Source organism: Poecilia formosa, unplaced genomic scaffold (assembly GCF_000485575.1).
Source record: "Poecilia formosa unplaced genomic scaffold, Poecilia_formosa-5.1.2 Scaffold563, whole genome shotgun sequence".
Lineage (NCBI taxonomy): Eukaryota > Metazoa > Chordata > Actinopteri > Cyprinodontiformes > Poeciliidae > Poecilia > Poecilia formosa.
Window position 1 is genome coordinate 230,486 of NW_006800502.1, and position 18,502 is coordinate 248,987.

Below are 18,502 nucleotides of genomic sequence, written 5' to 3' on the forward strand. Positions count from 1 at the left end.
CATGTTTTTTTTTTTTTTTCATCCAGACGGCTTCCCGCGCCACAATGACACGGGGCCCCCCCTAGGGGGCGCGCCCCACAGTTTGGGAACCTCTGGCTTATGCAATGGTAGATGGTATTGATATGCGTATTATTATAATCTGTTGGCAGATTATAATAATTATGCTGAATTATGCTGTCAATAGTAGCCTAAGCATCTTAAAATAATCTTTACTTGTTTTTTGTTGTTTTTTTTTACTTTAGAATTTGTTAATGAGGATGGTCTCCTCCCACAGAATTTGCCATGCTGCTATGTCTCCATGTGGTCATCAAGGGCTACTATTATGTAGCATGTGATGGAAAAACTCCCAAAATCTGATAAATAGGCATATGTACATCGTCGTAAAGTCTATGTAAATGTAAATTTCTACTATTACTCATTAACTTTTTTATAACTAACTAGACACGAGTGACTGATTCTGTACTGCAGACAGCCGCTCCCCTCTCTTGCCAGTACTGCGTACCCGTGCTAAATCTTTTAGTGACACGCAGTACCCGACCATGATGGCTTACTTTCACCCCTGGTAACAACATTGCAGACGGCAAACTAAAGCCATTTACAAATATGTTTACAAGCTGCCTGTCATGTAAATTTAAAACATGAAGTAATACAGCAGATTAATGAAAGCCAGGTATAAAATAAATTAAACAAAGTGTACTGTAATCTTCGACAAAATAGAACAGACGTCCTACCTTTGGAAACCTCCAAAGGTAGGACGTATGGATAAGAAATCTGCTGAGTAAGGAGCAAGTGACATAATATCAATGCGCAGAAGCGCATTACCACAAGGTTTAAAAAAAAATTATTGAATATACAAGAATAACAAACTCACAACACATCAATAACAAACATTACAAAAACTAAATATCACAACTCCTATTGTTTACAAATCACAATTGGTTACAAAGACTCAAAGAAAAGACTAAAATTATTGAAAAAATAAATAATAAATCAAAAGAAATAATAAAAAAATAATAAAATAATAAAATAAAATAAGTTAAATTAAATTAATAAGAGACGTGTTCGGGGGAAAATCTTCCATTAACTCATACAATTTTACTGGGTTTAAATTCTGCATCTTTTTCAAACATCTTTCAAAGTTCGTTTTTGAGAGCAGTGATTGAGAGGGAGCATTTTGCATAGTGATATTTATGGATATAATATTTTGTTATAATAATTAGAATATTGACTAAAAATTCCAGATTTTTTTCTTTAATGGATAAGCCGAACTGAATGTTTTGTAAAGAAACAAAATCCATGTTTGTTTTAGAAGACAGAAAGCTACGAAGTTGATCCTATAAGTTTAATACTTCTTTACATTCATAAAACAAATGTTTAGTTGTTTCCAATTGAGTTGTACAAAAACCACAATTCTTAACTTTCCAATTAAATCTATCTTAAGAACTCATTTGAAGAATATATGTTATTATTTTAAAATGTAACTCTTTATATTTAGGAGGAATTGGGAATTTCAAATAATTTGTCCTAATTTTGACTACCATAGATTTGTTAAAATTTTGTAAGAGAACTGTGCTTTTTGTTCTTCCTGGGTACATGTTAATCATTGAATACTGATTCAAAAACTTGTTGCTGCATTTATTATCTCTAATGTCCACATACTCAATTTGAATCGTATGGAGTCTTGGAATAGAGAAACTAGACAAATTGTTTTTAAATGACAAAATGAGGATATTAGGGATACTATGTAGTACTTTCTTATAATTTGTTAGTGAACAATCAGTTCAATTCTTCCTGTTAAATTCCTCCAAACTGAGAAATTCACCATTTACATCCAGTAAATGAGTAATTGACCAGATTTGTTTATTTCACCAATCTTTCATAAATATAGATTTTCTACCACATAGAATGGCTCTGTTGTTCCACAGTGGGACATAATGGGGTCTGAAATTGTGCTTGAACATCAACTTCCACTGTAACAAAACATGTTGATGGAAAGAAGAGAGTTGTAGGGGGAGTTTAGATAATTCAAAATCACATTTCAATAACTCAATACCTACAACTTTTTGAAATATGAACAACGGAACAACAAACCAAATAATATCACCGTTTTTTAAAAGAGATTAAGCCATCTAATTTTTAATGTGCCATTCATAATTTCAAAATCGATTGTCTTGACAATTTCCTCATAATGATTTCTCTTTCTACTTTGAATCTGGGGCATGTGCCCTGTGGCAGAGACACACAGCTGTTAATATTGCTGTTTAACATGGTAATCATATTAAGAAAACAATTTCCAAATCCAAAATGTCTCAACATGTTAACAATAAATTGATGTTCCACAGAATCAAATGCTTTGTGGAAATCTAAAGGCAACATAAAACCATCATCTCTTATTAAGTGACTATAATCAATAAGTCCAGAACCAGGCGGGTGTTGTTACGGATGGATCTGCCTTTTAGAAAGCCGGATTGAGTTTGACTAATTATTTTGGGTAAGCCAGTTTTTAACCTCGTTGCCAGAACTTTTGTTAGGATCTTGTAGTCTGTGTTCAACAGCGTGATAGGCCTTAAATTATTTAATTTTTTTCTTATCTTTACCAGGTTTTTGGATTAGTTTAATTACACCTTGTTTCATAGTTTCCATGAGTTCCTTCCTTCTAACACATTCTGCTACAGCCTGAAACACCAAAAGTTTTAAATCCTTCCAGAAATGTTTATGAAGGTTAGCGGTAAGTCCGTCTGGCCCAGGGGCGCGGTCAGACGCCATATATCTTATTGTAATGTCAAATTCAGAGATTCTTATAACTAACAGAGTTAGGTTATAACCTAACTCTGGTTTCCTTAATGTTTTCATCAATAACAGGAATCAGATTTCTTACTTTATCAACAAAACGATTAAGTTATTTGTTCTGTATGTGAATATTTATAAAGATTACTATAGAAATTAAATACTACTTCTGTTCTCTTAGTCTTCTGTTATTCTCTTATGATCCACTCCATCACTCATAAGACTATTAAATGCATTATATTCCTGTCTATGTTTTTCTAAGTTACAAAAGAAAGCACTATTCTTTTCTCCTTTGATCCACCTGGTTCTGGACCTTATATAAGCACCTTTTGCCCTATTTATGTATATCTCATCTAATTTAGATTGCAATTTATTTATTGTTTCTTTATCCTCATCACTCCAACTCAATTTTCTGTAAAGTGACATAAGATCTTTAATCACCATTGTCTCTTCTGCTTTTATTTTTCTGTTTAAATCTTGACCAAGCTTAATTGAATACTTTCTAGTACTATATTTCAAGTATTCCCACTTAAGAATTTGTTTCAATAGAATTGTCATTTGATACATTTAGAATAAGTTCCTTAATAAATTGACAAAACTCTAAGTTTGTAAGAAGCTTTGAATTAAATTTCCAGTAATTATTATTAGGTTTATAACTTCTATTTAGTTTTTTGTAGTTTTAAATTGATAATGCAGTGATCACTTAAAGGACAGTTTGCTATCACTGTTTCTTTAAGACACTCAAGGACTTCAGCAGATACCAGCCAATAATCGATGCGTGATCTACTTTGACCATTAGGTTTGTGCCAGGTGAACTGTTTGACTCCACTGTGTCGCACTCTCCAACAATTTCGTGTTATTAACAAATTCTTTAAGAATATTATTTAGAGTTTCTTTTACCAGCAGTGAAGGCCATCGATCCATCCATTCATCTGGAGCTAAATTGAAATCCCCTCCAACTATGATATGATCCGTAAGAAAATTAGCAGTGAGCTCCGCAATAACCATTGTTATTTGATGTAACAGATTTCTATTGTATTGATCATTATTATATCCATAAATGTTTAACAAAATTATCGGAACATTATCAACTTCCAAAATACAGACTACCCAATGTCCATCTTCATCTGCTTTTTCACTCAGAATCTTAGACAGACATCTGAAAAAGCAGATGGCGACTCCAGCCGATCAATTTGTCCCATGACTTAAGAGAATTTTATCTCCCCATTGCTGTGACCAGAACTTCACATCAGATGCATCAGAATGAGTTTCCTTTAAAAAGGTGCAGTGTGTTTGTTGTCCTTTACAAAACAAAAAAAAAAAACTGCTTTCCGTTTAAGTGAGTCTTTTAGTCCCCTTGTGTTAAAAGAAACAGAAGAAAAATTGGTTTTTATCTGAAAAATAGAACACATGAACACATGTACAAACGGTTTAGGAGAGTGAAAAAAACTTGAGGTAGAGGTCCCTTTAACATAACTGTCCACTACCATTAAATGCTAATTTCTGCTGTATTTCAGTTCTCAGCTGAAGAAATATCCAGGATGCGTTTGCCTTCGATGAAACTAAGCGGGCCCCTGAAGCCCACATATCTTGCTTTTTCAATTTTTGACCACAGTGCTTGTCTTGCTTTCCAATCTTCTAGTGTCAAATCTTGAGAGAAGCAAGCTCCTTCTTCTTTGCAGATGGGAGAAGTTTTAGTTCTCCTTCAGATGTCGGCTCTCAGGGCTCGTCTCACAAACAGAATGATGATCTGTCTGACCCCGTTATACATCTTTTGACCCACTGTGTGGACAACGACCTCTTCATCCATCTTTGAAGCCAAATCAGGTGCAATTTTGCACAGAACCGCCACCACTTCTTCTCAGATGTTCTCATGAGACTTTACCTTTTTTCCTTTTATGCAAAGGCACCACCGTCTTTCATATCTTTCACTGTTCAGGACTCATTCTTTCAACTTCATGTTCTCTTTGGAGAGTGTATCCACTTATTTCTCCAATTCTATTATTCTCTTTTTGCAATCTTTTAGTTCCTCTGAGTTGAGCTGAGCCGACTTAGCAATAGCCTAGCACAGTGCTGCTTCATTTGCATGCCAACTTCTTCCATGCCGTCATCTACTTTCTGTCCTAACTCCTAAGGAACTTATAGCACTCAAAATAGCCTCAGTGTTCATTTCTTCCTGGGACGTACCTTTCGTTCTTTTTTTCCATGTGTTGCTTTTCTTCGTACTTCAAGCTGATACTGATATTTCAGATATTTACTAGTAGTTTACTTCATAAATTAACTTGGAGTGGGGACCTCAGAGACACATGACTACCTTGTCCGCCATATCCCCCGGAAGCTGACATTACCACAAGGTAGATCGCATTGGGTACATAGACGTAAATCCCGGGGGGGTTGGGGGAGTCCAGACTTGGAAAAGTCTAGAATTGTCTCCCCATAAGAAAATAATTGAAGAAATGTTAGCATTTAAATAAAATTAATATGAAAAGGCAAAAGAAACAAAAAACGAAATAAATCTCCCATTTATCTCAGAACAAAATAAGAATTAATTTTTAGCTCCCTCTCCCCCACCATCATTAGAACAATGGTTCAGTCCAAGGTGTAGGAGGAGCAACAGCAGGCTCCAAATGGCACAGGCTGGTCACAGCTGCTGAAGTGAGGAGCTAGCTGTTAGCTGTAGTTTTGCATCACAAATAAAACCCCCTCCAGTAAGTAAATACATACAGCAGTAGACATGTAAACATTTTATTTACTTTCATTGCTCAGTGGGAAGAAACACATTAATAAAAATCAGACTCCAGTTTGTTATTTCATTACTTTGACTGAATTATGATAAGCTGCCTTATTAGCAAAACTGCTACACTGCTTTCATAGACTTAAGCTTTTTTGTTAAAAGTAGTAAACATCTCATTCATATTTATTCTTTAAGTTTTAGCTAATTAGAAGAGTTTGTGGGAGCTGAGAACATATCGAAAAAACAGAATGCTGCCTTTATTTCTCATCGTCTTCAACATAGAGCCTTTAAAATCACAAAATAAAATCTCAATATTTTTCTATATAAACTCTTGTGCTTTAAGTGTTACATTTAAATTATATTACTCCCCAAATATTCATTTCTATCTACTTATTTGTTCTCACTCACCCAGGACATGACAAAACTAAAAAAGGCTTAAAAATAAAGCAACATAATAACTTATAATTTAAATAGGTCATAACTTGTATAGGGAGTCATTTCAGTAAATCAATGTTTATGAGGAATTTTATTAAGAGAAGTTATTCATTAAAGCTTTTGTATTAAGAACCTTACATTTTTGTAAAGGTGGAGCAGAGATTAGATCAGTCAGACTGAACAAAACTCGTATCTAAACAACATTTGAATTTTAGTTTTACTTCTCTGCAGGCTGCTTACTGAGAATAAAACATGTTTGATGTGCATTACTAGTCATTTTTGGTCCTGCAGCTTGAATGTAGTTTAAAAACTTTTTAAACCACATTTTACGTTACATTTCAATGGAACTTCGCCGACCCCCGCAAAATTGCTCTTAAGAAATTTTCCTGTTAAAGGTCCCCTCCAATAATGAGATGGGATTTACCCCCTGGGTAGAGCGGATAGTTAGAACACCAGGTCTGTGGAAATGGGATTACTTCAAAGTGGAGCTGAGCCAGGCTGGGTCGAGTAGACCAGGGCTGCTAAAGTAGAGCCAGCGTTAAAAGGGACAATAGATGAAATGGTCATTAGCCAAACTTGCTGTAGTAACTATAGAAAAAGGGAATCAGCGAGGCTTAGGAATGGGCCTTAAAATCCTGATCCCCATGTTCCTCTTCAGGTCTATGTTTCGTACAACTATGGGACAACTTTCATACCGGTGTCGGCCAACTTCCAGCTCTCCGAAGCGAAGGCCAAGAACGGCAGTAAGCAGGTCATCTCTCAGTTCTACCACAGCCCTGTAGACAACCGCAGGGTGAGTCGCTAACCTTCTCCTTCTACTGTGGCTGATATATTCACAACAAACATTTTGCTGCATGTTATGCAGCATTTCATGTGCATCAGAGTTACCAGGGGTGCACGTGTGTGTTTGTGTGAAGAAGTTTTCTTGCACTTTTTTTCCTGCACTTTTTCAGCAACAATGCAGTTCAAAGTACATTATGTGTCATCAGTACGGCATGTTCTGATGACACATAATGCACGTTCTGATACATGCAAGGATTTTTGCTCCTAATTTTCTACTTTCTAACAGCTGGTATGATGAATAACCATGGTAACAAGGTATTGTTTTAGAACTAGGAGAAACTGATTAGTATCTCAAAAGCTCAAATACAAATGCATCTGGGAAGTATTTACTTTCCCCCTCTATCTTATATTCAATCCTCATTCCAAATTGTATAAAATTATCCTCTTTATTCAAAATTTTATTCAAAATTATGATTCTCCATTATCACCATGTGGAAATGTTCTCGTTGCAAATAGAAAACTTAAGAAACCATATTTATTTAAGTATTTACAGTGTTACCTTAATACTTTGTTGATCGACCTTGGCTAACAGTTGCAGTCTCCAGGTTAGCTCACCTGTCTTTAGGCAGTTACATCCACTCTTCTCTGCAGTTCTTCTCCATTAGGTTGGATGGAGACGTCCGTCAGTCATGTTTAGATCTCTCCAGAGTAGGTCAGTCAGATTCAAGTCTGGACTCTGGCTCAGCCCCTCCTGGACCTCCATATGGTGATTTTTGGATCCTTCCACAGATTTGTGACTTAATATAATCCTGTCTACAGACAGTTTCTTTGATCTCATTTTTGGTGTTTGACCTCTGATCTGCTGTCACCTGTGAGACCTCATGGAAACAAATGTGTGCCTTTTCAAATCAAGCCCAATCAACTGAACTAGACACAGCTGAACTTCATTTAAGTTATAGAAACATCTCAAAGATTATCAGTTTTTTTTTCTTTGTGACTACGGCAGTTAATATTTATATTTATGTAAATTGGATTTCTTGGTTTTTTGTTTTTTGTTTTACTTAGTTTCTATTTATTTTTTTAACAATAAATAGAACTAGAACTAGTATTCAATCATTCTTCTTTCTCTTACAGCTATATACATTTCACATTATAAGTTATCAAAAAAACACAAGATGGCAGTAACACTTTTGACAAAAATGATGGCAAAATAGGATGGGAACAAAACAAAATAAATAAAAAACAAACAAAATCCCATCTGAGGTAAGGTGGCGTGAACATCCTTGTTGGTTTTTCTATTTTTAATAAATAGAAATGGTGTGTGTACCAGGAATCTGACTCTGTCCAAATGGAACACATCAACACCATCACACCGTCTGACTTTCTACCAGGACAGCCAGAGGATTAAAGAGGAACAACTAGGCCTGTCGCGATAAACGATACATTAATTAATCGCACAATAAATTAAACCTATCGACTTCATTTTAATTATCGGCTTTATCGTCTCTTCCTGTGTTTTTTTTCTTTCTGTTGATGACACTGAATGAAAAAAGGCTCAACTCCGGTTCTCTCCACTGACCCTCCCTTCCTCATTTCCTTAGTGTAATGTCCAGCACACACTACACGAGTGTGATTATTGGCCCATTTTCAAAACCTGAGAGACCACACATTAGCCGACAGAAATCCTAGGTATAACTGTTCGATCGGGTTTGTCGTGCCGTGTGGTGTCCAGCCACATGGGCACAAAATAATGGCTACAAGTCCAGTTAACTAATTTTAAAATTGGGCATTAATCATTGCTTTACTAGAATCTACCTGTTATGCATGTGGCTAGAGTCAGCGTAAAGTCCTGACTGAATGAAAATTATTATAACCTATTTATGTCACGTTAACGAAGAACAGCTGAAAACTTATGCTGTTAGATTTGTTTCACAATTATTCAATAAAAAAAAATCATGTCAAACAAAAGACGTAGTATTCAATGAAATAAAAATCATGTCAAACAAAAAAGTAGTATTTAATCCAAAAAAAAAATCTAACAAAAGATATCTTAAAAACTTTTTAATTATAAAAATAATTTTTTACGAAACAAAAAAATGTTTAGAGTTTTTTTTAAATTGAAATCACTAATTTTTGTTTGAAACTTTCATTTTTGCATATCAAAATTTTTTGGTTGACAGACTAAGTTTTTATTTGAGTCTGAGTTTTTTTTTTTTTTGAAGCTCTTGTTTTTTGGTTGAGTTTAAAATTTTTTTTTTTTGAAGCTCATGTTTTTTGGTTGAACTCAACGTTTTTTGATTAAACTCAACTTTATTTGCTTGTGAATCTCACATGAACACTCTGGGTGGGGCTTAAGGACGAGAAATGTAAGACGTGTTCCGATTGGTTAGCGCTGACTAAAGCGGATGACTCCAACTCCCTGAGATCTCAGAACTCTGTCCCAAACTGCAGAGCTTCGGTGACGGGACACAGAATGTAAATCGTAAGTAATCTTAACAAAATTACACCGTTTAGCACCTACTAAAGTGTCCACCCTGTTTCAAAGAAGAAATCTTACACAGCTTATGACGACAGTCACATATTTTGTCTGCCCCGATCCCCGGTGGCATATTGTGCTAGCTATTATTAGCACTAGGTAAAGTTCATAAACTAAGGCTTGTGTAATATTCGCCTATCTTTATGTTGAATTCGTTAACCAGCGCACCTCTGTCGAGTGGCATTAAGCGTGGAAAATACCAAATGTATCAGGAGGAAATATGTGTTAAAAACCGTTGCGTAATCCTGTGTGTGTGTGTGCGTGTGTGTGTGTGTGTGTGTGTGTGGGTGTGCGTGCGTGTGTGTGTTAACTAGCATTGAAGCTAAAGTGGAAAAACAGCATCATTGCACCAATGTTATTAGATCTACGTTAATCTGCACCACACATCAAGTGACTGTGCAGATTATTTATTTACCAAGCACATAATTAGTGTTGTCGATGAGAGGAGGCAACGCAACTCTTAAATATATACTTTCTTCCAGATGTAAAATGTAAAACTAAGCTGGTAGGTCACAGGCTGAAGGAGGATATTCACATATTTTTTGTGTTTATTATTATTTGGTGAGTATGTGTCTTGCACTTAGTTTTATTCCGAATTAGATGNGGTAAGTAATCTTAACAAAATTACACCATTTAGCAGCTACTAAAGTGTCCACCCTGTTTCAAAGAAGAAATCTTACACAGCTTATGACGACAGTCACATATTTTGTCTGCCGCGATCCCCGGTGGCATATTGTGCTAGCTATTATTAGCACTAGGTAAAGTTCATAAACTAAGGCTTGTGTAATATTCGCCTGTCTTTATGTTTAATTCGTTAACCAGTGCACCTCTGTCGAGTGGCATTAAGCGTGGAAAATACCAAATGTATCAGGATGAAATATGTGTTAAAAACTGTTGCATAAGCCTGTGTGTGTGTGTGTGTGTGTGTGTGTGTGTGTTAACTAGCATTGAAGCTAAAGTGGGAAAACAGCATCATTGCACCAATGTTATTAGATCTACGTTAATCTGCACCACACGCCAAGTGACTGTGCAGATTATTTATTTACCAAGCACATAATCAGTGTTGTCGATGAGGGGAGGCAACGTAACTCTTAAATATATATTTTCTTCCAGATGTAAAATGTAAAACTAAGCTGGTAGGTCACAGGCCGAAGGAGGATATTCACATATTTTTTGTGTTTTTTTATTATTTGGTGCGTATGTGTCTTGCACTTAGTTTTATTCCGAATTACATGTAATAAGCCTTTTGCTGTGTTATGATATTAAATTAAATTGGTGTTCTCCTATTTCCCCATTCTAGTATGACCAGCAGAGTGCAGGTGAACCAGGACAGGCTTGTAGGTATTACTGATTCCTCCAGCTGCTAGAGAGGATCAGAACATGAGGATGGAGAGACCAGCAAGTGTTGAGTCAGAGAAGGCCAGGTAGGGAAGTAAGTGTTGCTTTTAGGTGCCAGGTGTGTTTGGCTAAATATATTTCTCCAAGTCAGTTTATTTATTGGTTTTAAAACTAATGTATGCTTATGTGTTGATAATGGTACATTGTAATAAAAATACAAAAATTACTACTAACATACTGGCAGAAGTAATAAACAAGTTTATATCAGAGCCTTTATTTTCCATCTGGAACACATTAAAAGCGAATGACCAAATTTGCTTTATTCCCTGTTATGTTAACGTTTGGTTATTTCTTCCTTTTTCATCCTCACTGCAGCTGGAGCTGGACTGGAGTTCTGTTTGGCTTTAGTGGCTTCTTGGATGAAGACATCAGCTGAGCTAAAGCGGCTAACAACGCAACATTTTCCCTCTCCTATCATAAACTTTGCTTTTCTTCAACATGGAAAATGCTCCTACATCAGTAGCTCTGTTTGTTATTTCGACATCAATGCTTACCTGGTGGCCAGTTGATCCTCTTAACCACTGAATGTATCAGAACCACCTGGACTGAGCTGGTTTCTTCACTGGGAGCCAAGACTTCTCGATAAAATGACTTCCCATATTTTAAGATGTTCTTCTGGTAAAATTGCATCTTTATGATGCTAATATGACTGCATTCTCATAATTAAAAATACTTGTAACCTGACCATAACACTCCATTATACAACTCACAAGAGGAATGATAGAAATAAAGCCACTTTGTGAAAGTATTTTCTGTATTTTGTTTTTGAAAAGATATTGAGGTTGACTAAAATTAAATCTGTTATGAAAAAAACTGTTCAGTTATATCATCCAGCCTTATTCAGTATATTATTGAATTATTTTCCTAACTGCATATTACTTAATATTCAGATTTCTTTGCTGGTATTACTTGAAAGTGTTTCATTTTAATATCTCGCTTGAAGGCCAAATTACATGCAAATACTTCACATAATGTTACAACTGAGATAAGGGAAAAAGGTTTGAAATGTAGATTATTACAAAAGAGATTACATTTTATTGTAAGTCCAAACAGTATAACAAAATGAACACTGAAAATATATAATACACTTTCCAGCAGTTACTCAGTTACTTGTTTGTCTTTACTGGTGATGAAAACTCTGGAGGATAGAGTAAGAGGAGAGAGGAAGAGCGGCTCAGCCCAGTCCAGGATCACTGCAGTGTCAGGGTAGCTGCTTAAAGTCTGTAGGTAGATTTTTGCGTATGTGGTCCTCTGGTTTTCAGATCCTAATTGTAAATAAAAAAAATAGTCAATGTTGTGATGATCCAGCTGACTGTGGACTGATGGTCACTGTACTGGTCAGTGAGGTGCAGGTACTTGGATCCAAGGGAAAGGCAATTTGACAACAGGAAGGTCTCAAGGGGTTGATGGAGTGGAGTTGATACGAATTCCTCTCTGTCCTGGGTGAACATCACGGAGAGTCTCAATCATGGTGCAGAAACGCATCAAGAAGCTTTATGACGCAATCCTAAAAAACAAAACCAAAAAAAAAATATGTGTAAGTGATATGTATCTAGACAACATAATCAAAAGCCAATAAGCCCTAAAATCTTAAGAGTTTTAATTGAAAATAAATTGACTATATCTCAGGAAATTAAATGTTCAAGTGAAACAGTTACTGTATCACCATAAGAGAAACAGCAAAAAATATTTCAGAGGTGTAACACTGAAGTTACTGAGCAAGAGTAAACTGAAATATTTATCAAGTAGAAAATGCATGTTAAAATCTGAATACTTTTTTGAATGTAGCTGAAATCAATTTAAACTACTAGCAGANGGTCACAGGCTGAAGGAGGATATTCACATATTTTTTGTGTTTATTATTATTTGGTGAGTATGTGTCTTGCACTTAGTTTTATTCCGAATTAGATGCAATAAGCCTTTTGCTGTGTTATATTAAATTAAATTGGTGTTCTCCTAATTCCCCATTCTAGTATGACCAGCAGAGTGCAGGTGAAGCAGGACAGGCTTGTAGGTATTATTGATTCCTCCAGCTGCTAGAGAGGATCAGAACATGAGGATGGAGAGACCAGCAAGTGTTGAGTCAGAGAAGGTCAGGTAGGGAAGTAAGTGTTGCTTTTAGGTGCCAGGTGTGTTTGGCAAAGTATATTTCTCCAAGTCAGTTTTATTTATTGATTTTAAAACTAATACCTCTTCTGCTATGTTACATTTTTTGCATTATTTTTAGTACAGATAATATGCGTACTGTACTTTCTCTGCTAGTAGTTTAAATTGATTTCAGCTACATTCAAAAAAGTATTCAGATTTTAACATGCATTTTCTACTTGATAAATATTTCAGTTTACTCTTTCTCAGTAACTTCAGTGTTACACCTCTGAAATATTTTTTGCTGTTTCTCTTATTGTGATACAGTAACTGTTTCACTTGAACATTTAATTTCCTGAGATATAGTCAATTTATTTTCAATTAAAACTCTTAAGATTATAGGGCTTATTGGCTTTTGATTATGTTGTCTAGATACATATCACTTACACGTATTTTTTTTTTGGTTTTGTTTTTCAGGATTGCGTCATAAAGCTTCTTGATGCGTTTCTGCACCATGATTGAGACTCTCCGTGATGTTCACCCAGTACAGAGAGAAATTCGTATCAACTCCACTCCATCAACCCCTTGAGACCTTCCTGTTGTCAAATTGCCTTTCCCTTGGATCCAAGTACCTGCACCTCGCTGACCAGTACAGTGACCATCAGTCCACAGTCAGCTGGATCATCACAACATTGACTAATTTTTTATTTACAATTAGGATCTGAAAACCAGAGGACCACATACGCAAAAATCTACCTACAGACTTTAAGCAGCTACCCTGACACTGCAGTGATCCTGGAGTGGGCTGAGCCACTCTTCCTCTCTCCTCTTACTCTATCCTCCAGAGTTTTCATCACCAGTAAAGACAAACAAGTAACTGAGTAACTGCTGGAAAGTGTATTATATATATTCAGTCTTCATTTTGTTATACTGTTTGGACTTACAATAAAATGTAATCTCTTTTGTAATAATCTACATTTCAAACCGTTTTCCCTTATCTCAGTTGTAACATTATGTGAAGTATTTGCATGTAATTTGGCCTTCAAGCGAGATATTAAAATGAAACACTTTCAAGTAATACCAGCAAAGAAATCTGAATATTAAGTAATATGCAGTTAGGAAAATAATTCAATAATATACTGAATAAGGCTGGATGATATAACTGAACAGTTTTTTCATAACAGATTTAATTTTAGTCAACCTCAATATCTTTTCAAAAACAAAATACAGAAAATACTTTAACAAAGTGGCTTTATTTCTATCATTCCTCTTGTGAGTTGTATAATGGAGTGTTATGGTCAGGTTACAAGTATTTTTAATTATGAAAATGCAGTCATATTAGCATCATAAAGATGCAATTTTACCAGAAGAACGTCTTAAACTATGGGAAGTCATTTTATCAAGAAGTCTTGGCTTCCAGTGAAGAAACCAGCTCAGTCCAGGTGGTTCTGATACATTCAGTGGTTAAGAGGATCAACTGGCCACCAGGTAAGCATTGATGTCGAAATAACNATGTTCTGATCCTCTCTAGCAGCTGGAGGAATCAGTAATACCTACAAGCCTGTCCTGCTTCACCTGCACTCTGCTGGTCATACTAGAATGGGGAATTAGAAGAACACCAATTTAATTTAATATCATAACACAGCAAAAGGCTTATTGCATCTAATTCAGAATAAAACTAAGTGCAAGACACATACACACCAAATAATAAAAAACACAAAAAATATGTGAATATCCTCCTTTGGCCTGTGACCTACCAGCTTAGTTTTACATTTTACATCTGGAAGAAAATATATATTTAAGAGTTACGCTGCCTCCCCTCATCGACAACACTGATTATGTGCTTGGTAAATAAATAATCTGCACAGTCACTTGGCGTGTGGTGCAGATTAACGTGGACCTAATAACATTGGTGCAATGATGCTCTTTTCCCACTCTAGCTTCAATGCTAGCTAACTCACACACACACAGGCACACACACACAGAGGATTATGCAACAGTTTTTAACACATATTTCCTCCTGATACGTTTGGTATTTTCTACGCTTAATGCCACTTGACAGAGGTGCGCTGGTTAACGAATTCAACATAAAGACAGGCGAATATTACACAAGCCTTAGTTTATGAACTTTACCTAGTGCTAATAATAGCTAGCACAATATGCCACCGGGGATCGCAGCAGACAAAATATGTGACTGTCGTCATAAGCTGTGTAAGATTTCTTCTTTGAAACAGGGTGGACACTTTAGTAGCTGCTAAATGGTGTAATTTTGTTAGGAATACTTACGATTCACATTCTGTGTCCCGTCACCGAAGCTCTGCAGTTCGGGACAGAGTTCTCAGGGAGTTTGAGTCATCCGCTTTAGTCAGCGCTAACCAATCGGAACACGTCTTACATTTCTCGTCCTTAAGCCCCGCCCAGAGTGTTCACGTGAGATTCACAAGCAAATAAAGTTGAGTTTCATCAAAAAACGTTTATGGCAAGCCATTTTAACATAAATTCGGTTTTACCGCCCTTACATTTCCAGATATCTCAAATTGTTTTATGACTAGACGTTTTAGCGATTTAAGATATCCCCAATTATATTTTGACCAGACAAAATAACTATTTGAGATATCTCTAATTACATTCTGACTAGTCGAAATGACGTCAGATTTACCATTGACTTGTATGGAGACTTCAAGATATCTCAAATGAATTACTGACTATCTGAAATACACATTTAAGATATCTACAATTAAATTATGACTAGTCATAAAGTAAATTCAAGATATCTCAATTTTAGTTTTGACTAGTCATAATTCTAATTAAAGATATCTCAAATTACTCCGTAATTCAAGATATCTTAAATGTATTTTTGGATTGGAGAAATGTAATTTTGACTAGTGAAAACTAATTATAGATATCTTAAATTCAAATAATGACTATATAAAATTAAATTAAAGATATCTTGAATTGTAATTTTGACTAGTCAAAATTCCTTTTAAGATATCTCTAATTGAATATAGATATCTTGAATTACACAGCTTTTCTATTTAAGATATCTTAAATTGACATTCCAACTAGTCAGAAAGACATTATTGTTATCTTGAATTAGTATTCTGTCTAGTCAAAACGTCCCTGACTTGCGTAGCAATTTGAAAGTTTAATAAAACAATGAAAAATAGAGAAAACGAAAAAAGATGTTTGAAAATGCGCCACTTTCATGTTGAAAATGGTTTGACAATAGCAAGTTTAGCTTTTCCAGCCGTTTGTAAGTGCATTTGGTTCGTCGGAAATTAATAAACAGGAAATTCTTTGCAGATATCAGAAGAACTTCATAAACTTCATAGTTTATGAAGTTTTGCTATCTCCGCATTTCCAACATTGTCGAGCTCTTTCTAATTTGTGGCATTTACTGACAATTTTGTGCAGGAACCATAAAATTCTGCAGGCAACTCTTTGGACACCACAAAGGGGCTTCCACGTCATTCTTAATTCAGATATCTAAAATTGTAATTTTGACTAGTCATAATTGTGTTGAAGATATCTTAAATCATAATTACGGATATGTGTCCCGTCAAATGACAGATCCAGTGACGTCATTTGAGATATCTTGAAAGGAATTTTGACTAGTCAAAATGTAATTTAAGATATCTTGAATTATTATTCTTACTAGTCAAAATGTAAATACAGATATCTTAAATTACCATTCCGGATAGTCAAAATGTAGTTTTGTATAGTCAAAATGCATTTTTAGATATCTGGAATGTAATTACGGATAGTCAGACGAAACCGAATTTATGTTAAAATGGCTTGCCATAAAACATTGAGTTCAACCAAAAAACAGGAGCTTCAATAAAAACTTAGACTTAACCAAAAACCTTTTTGTCAACCAAAAAATTCTGATATGCAAAAATAAAAGTTTCAAACAAAAATTATTGATTTCAATTAAAAAAACCTCTTTAAAATTTTTTTTGTTTTGTAAAAAAATATTTTTATGATTAAAAAGTTTTTGAGATTTTTTTTGTTTTAATTTTTTTTGATTGAATACTACTTTTTTGTTTGACATGATTTTTCTTTTTTTTGATTGAATACTACTTTTTTGTTTGACATGATTTTTATTTGATTGAATACTACTTCTTTTGTTTGACATGATTTTTTTTTTTTGATTGAATAATTGTGAAACAAATCTAACTCCATAAAAACTTACCAGGTTTATCAGCTGTGGTAGCAATTTGGCTCCAACACCTCTCCTTGTCATTTCTATATTCTTTGCACAAAATGTTGAATAAACATTAATGTTGCTTCCACACATCATCTCCAATGTCCGCTGGATTTTGGGTTGCACCGTGTCAGCTGTTTGGGATTCCCCTCTGTAATTTCCCCTCAGAAAGCACGGAGGAGAATCCGTGCTTTCTGATTGGCTACCTGTCACATTCAGCGTTAATGCTCCCAGTCGGGGAAATCCCCTGATTTAGATCGACAACGAAGATCTAAATCACACTACAGTATGATCGGTTACGAAATCACCAGAAACCATCTTAGATCGGTCAACGATTTAAGATTGTCATAAGGGGAAAATAGAGGCAAAAAAATGGTGTAGGTCTTCTCTATTTAAATCTAGTGATTACTGAAGACCAATACAGACTTAATAATCTGCACTCTTTTGGTTGAATGCAGTATTTATTTCCACTTTGGCTTTATGTTGTTTAGTTTTTATTCAAGTATGTTTTTTGTTAATGGAGACTGAGAATCCATTTTATTTTTGTTTTTGGTTGTTTTAGTTTATTTAGTTTATCAGTTCCAGTGTTAAGTGTTCTTTTGAAAATAAAGTGTATCTATCTGTGGCAGAAAATCGCATGCAATATTAGTCATTTTCATTAAATCAGTGTCAAAAGGTCTTGAAACAATATTATCGTTTAGCGCAATAATTTTTTAGACAATTAATCGCTCAGCAAAATTTGTTATCGTGACAGGCCTTGGAACAACGAAAACAAATGAGGTGGATTAACAGAGCTGCTAACAACTGTGTGTGTATGCGTTATCCAGGACATGTTACTGTGGAATATAATTTCTGCTGCCTGGATATTGAGCTGTTAGCATGTGATGATAGCTATGACTGTCATACAGCAAGAATCTTCTTCTTCAGATTGGTTGCAAAACTGACTTCAAAACTGACTTCTTTTGGAGAAGACCCTTTGAAGACGCTTGAATGACATGACTTACGACGACATTTCATTTCCTTTTGGGGTAAAGAAAGCCTTGTTGAATTTAACCGAATTTCTACTTTATACTTGTACAGTGGTTCTGTGTGATCATTTGAACTATTAGTATATGATGCTCTCCCTTTCTCAGGTTTTTTGGGGAGTTTTGTCATTATTGCAAACTATATTGCAGATTAAAATCTAATGCTCTGTCTTCACTTCTTCTTAGTATCTGTTTGTGGACTCCACCAACAACTATTTGTGGAGCACATTTGACTTCTGTAAGACGGTGCAAGGCTTCTCCATCCCGTTCAGACCCACTGACCTGCTGCTTCACCCAACACGCTCCAACCTGCTGCTAGGATATGATGGCTCCCATCCCAACAAACAGGTAGAGCCTCTTCTTGCTCTCCAGGTTTTAAATCCTCTCCATGTGTGGGCTGATTTCTGAGTTGACTTTCTGTATAAATGCTGCCCTGTCTACATTATCGGTGCACTAGCACAGCTAGGTTATTCTGCAAATACACACACACATATATATATATATATATATATATA

The 18,502-nt window shown here is 35.2% G+C and overlaps 1 protein-coding gene and 1 long non-coding RNA gene across 3 annotated transcripts in view; both read left to right on the top strand.

Moving 5' to 3' along the window:
* The window catches only part of LOC103129659 (sortilin-related receptor-like), a 117,060-nt gene that overhangs the window by 45,374 nt on the left and 53,184 nt on the right, over positions 1-18,502 (top strand). The window contains exons 3-4 of one of the 2 annotated variants that reach the window (XM_007540832.2): positions 6,615-6,749; positions 18,174-18,335. In XM_007540832.2, the coding sequence (XP_007540894.2) occupies positions 6,615-6,749; positions 18,174-18,335 (297 nt within the window). The remainder of the gene's footprint in view (positions 1-6,614; positions 6,750-18,173; positions 18,336-18,502) is intronic. The other variant, XM_016665304.1, reaches the window with a different exon arrangement.
* Positions 10,602-11,421, top strand: LOC107834261 (uncharacterized). Its single transcript, XR_001660049.1, has 2 exons — positions 10,602-10,711; positions 10,989-11,421. It is a non-coding gene; the product is annotated as an uncharacterized LOC107834261 (long non-coding RNA).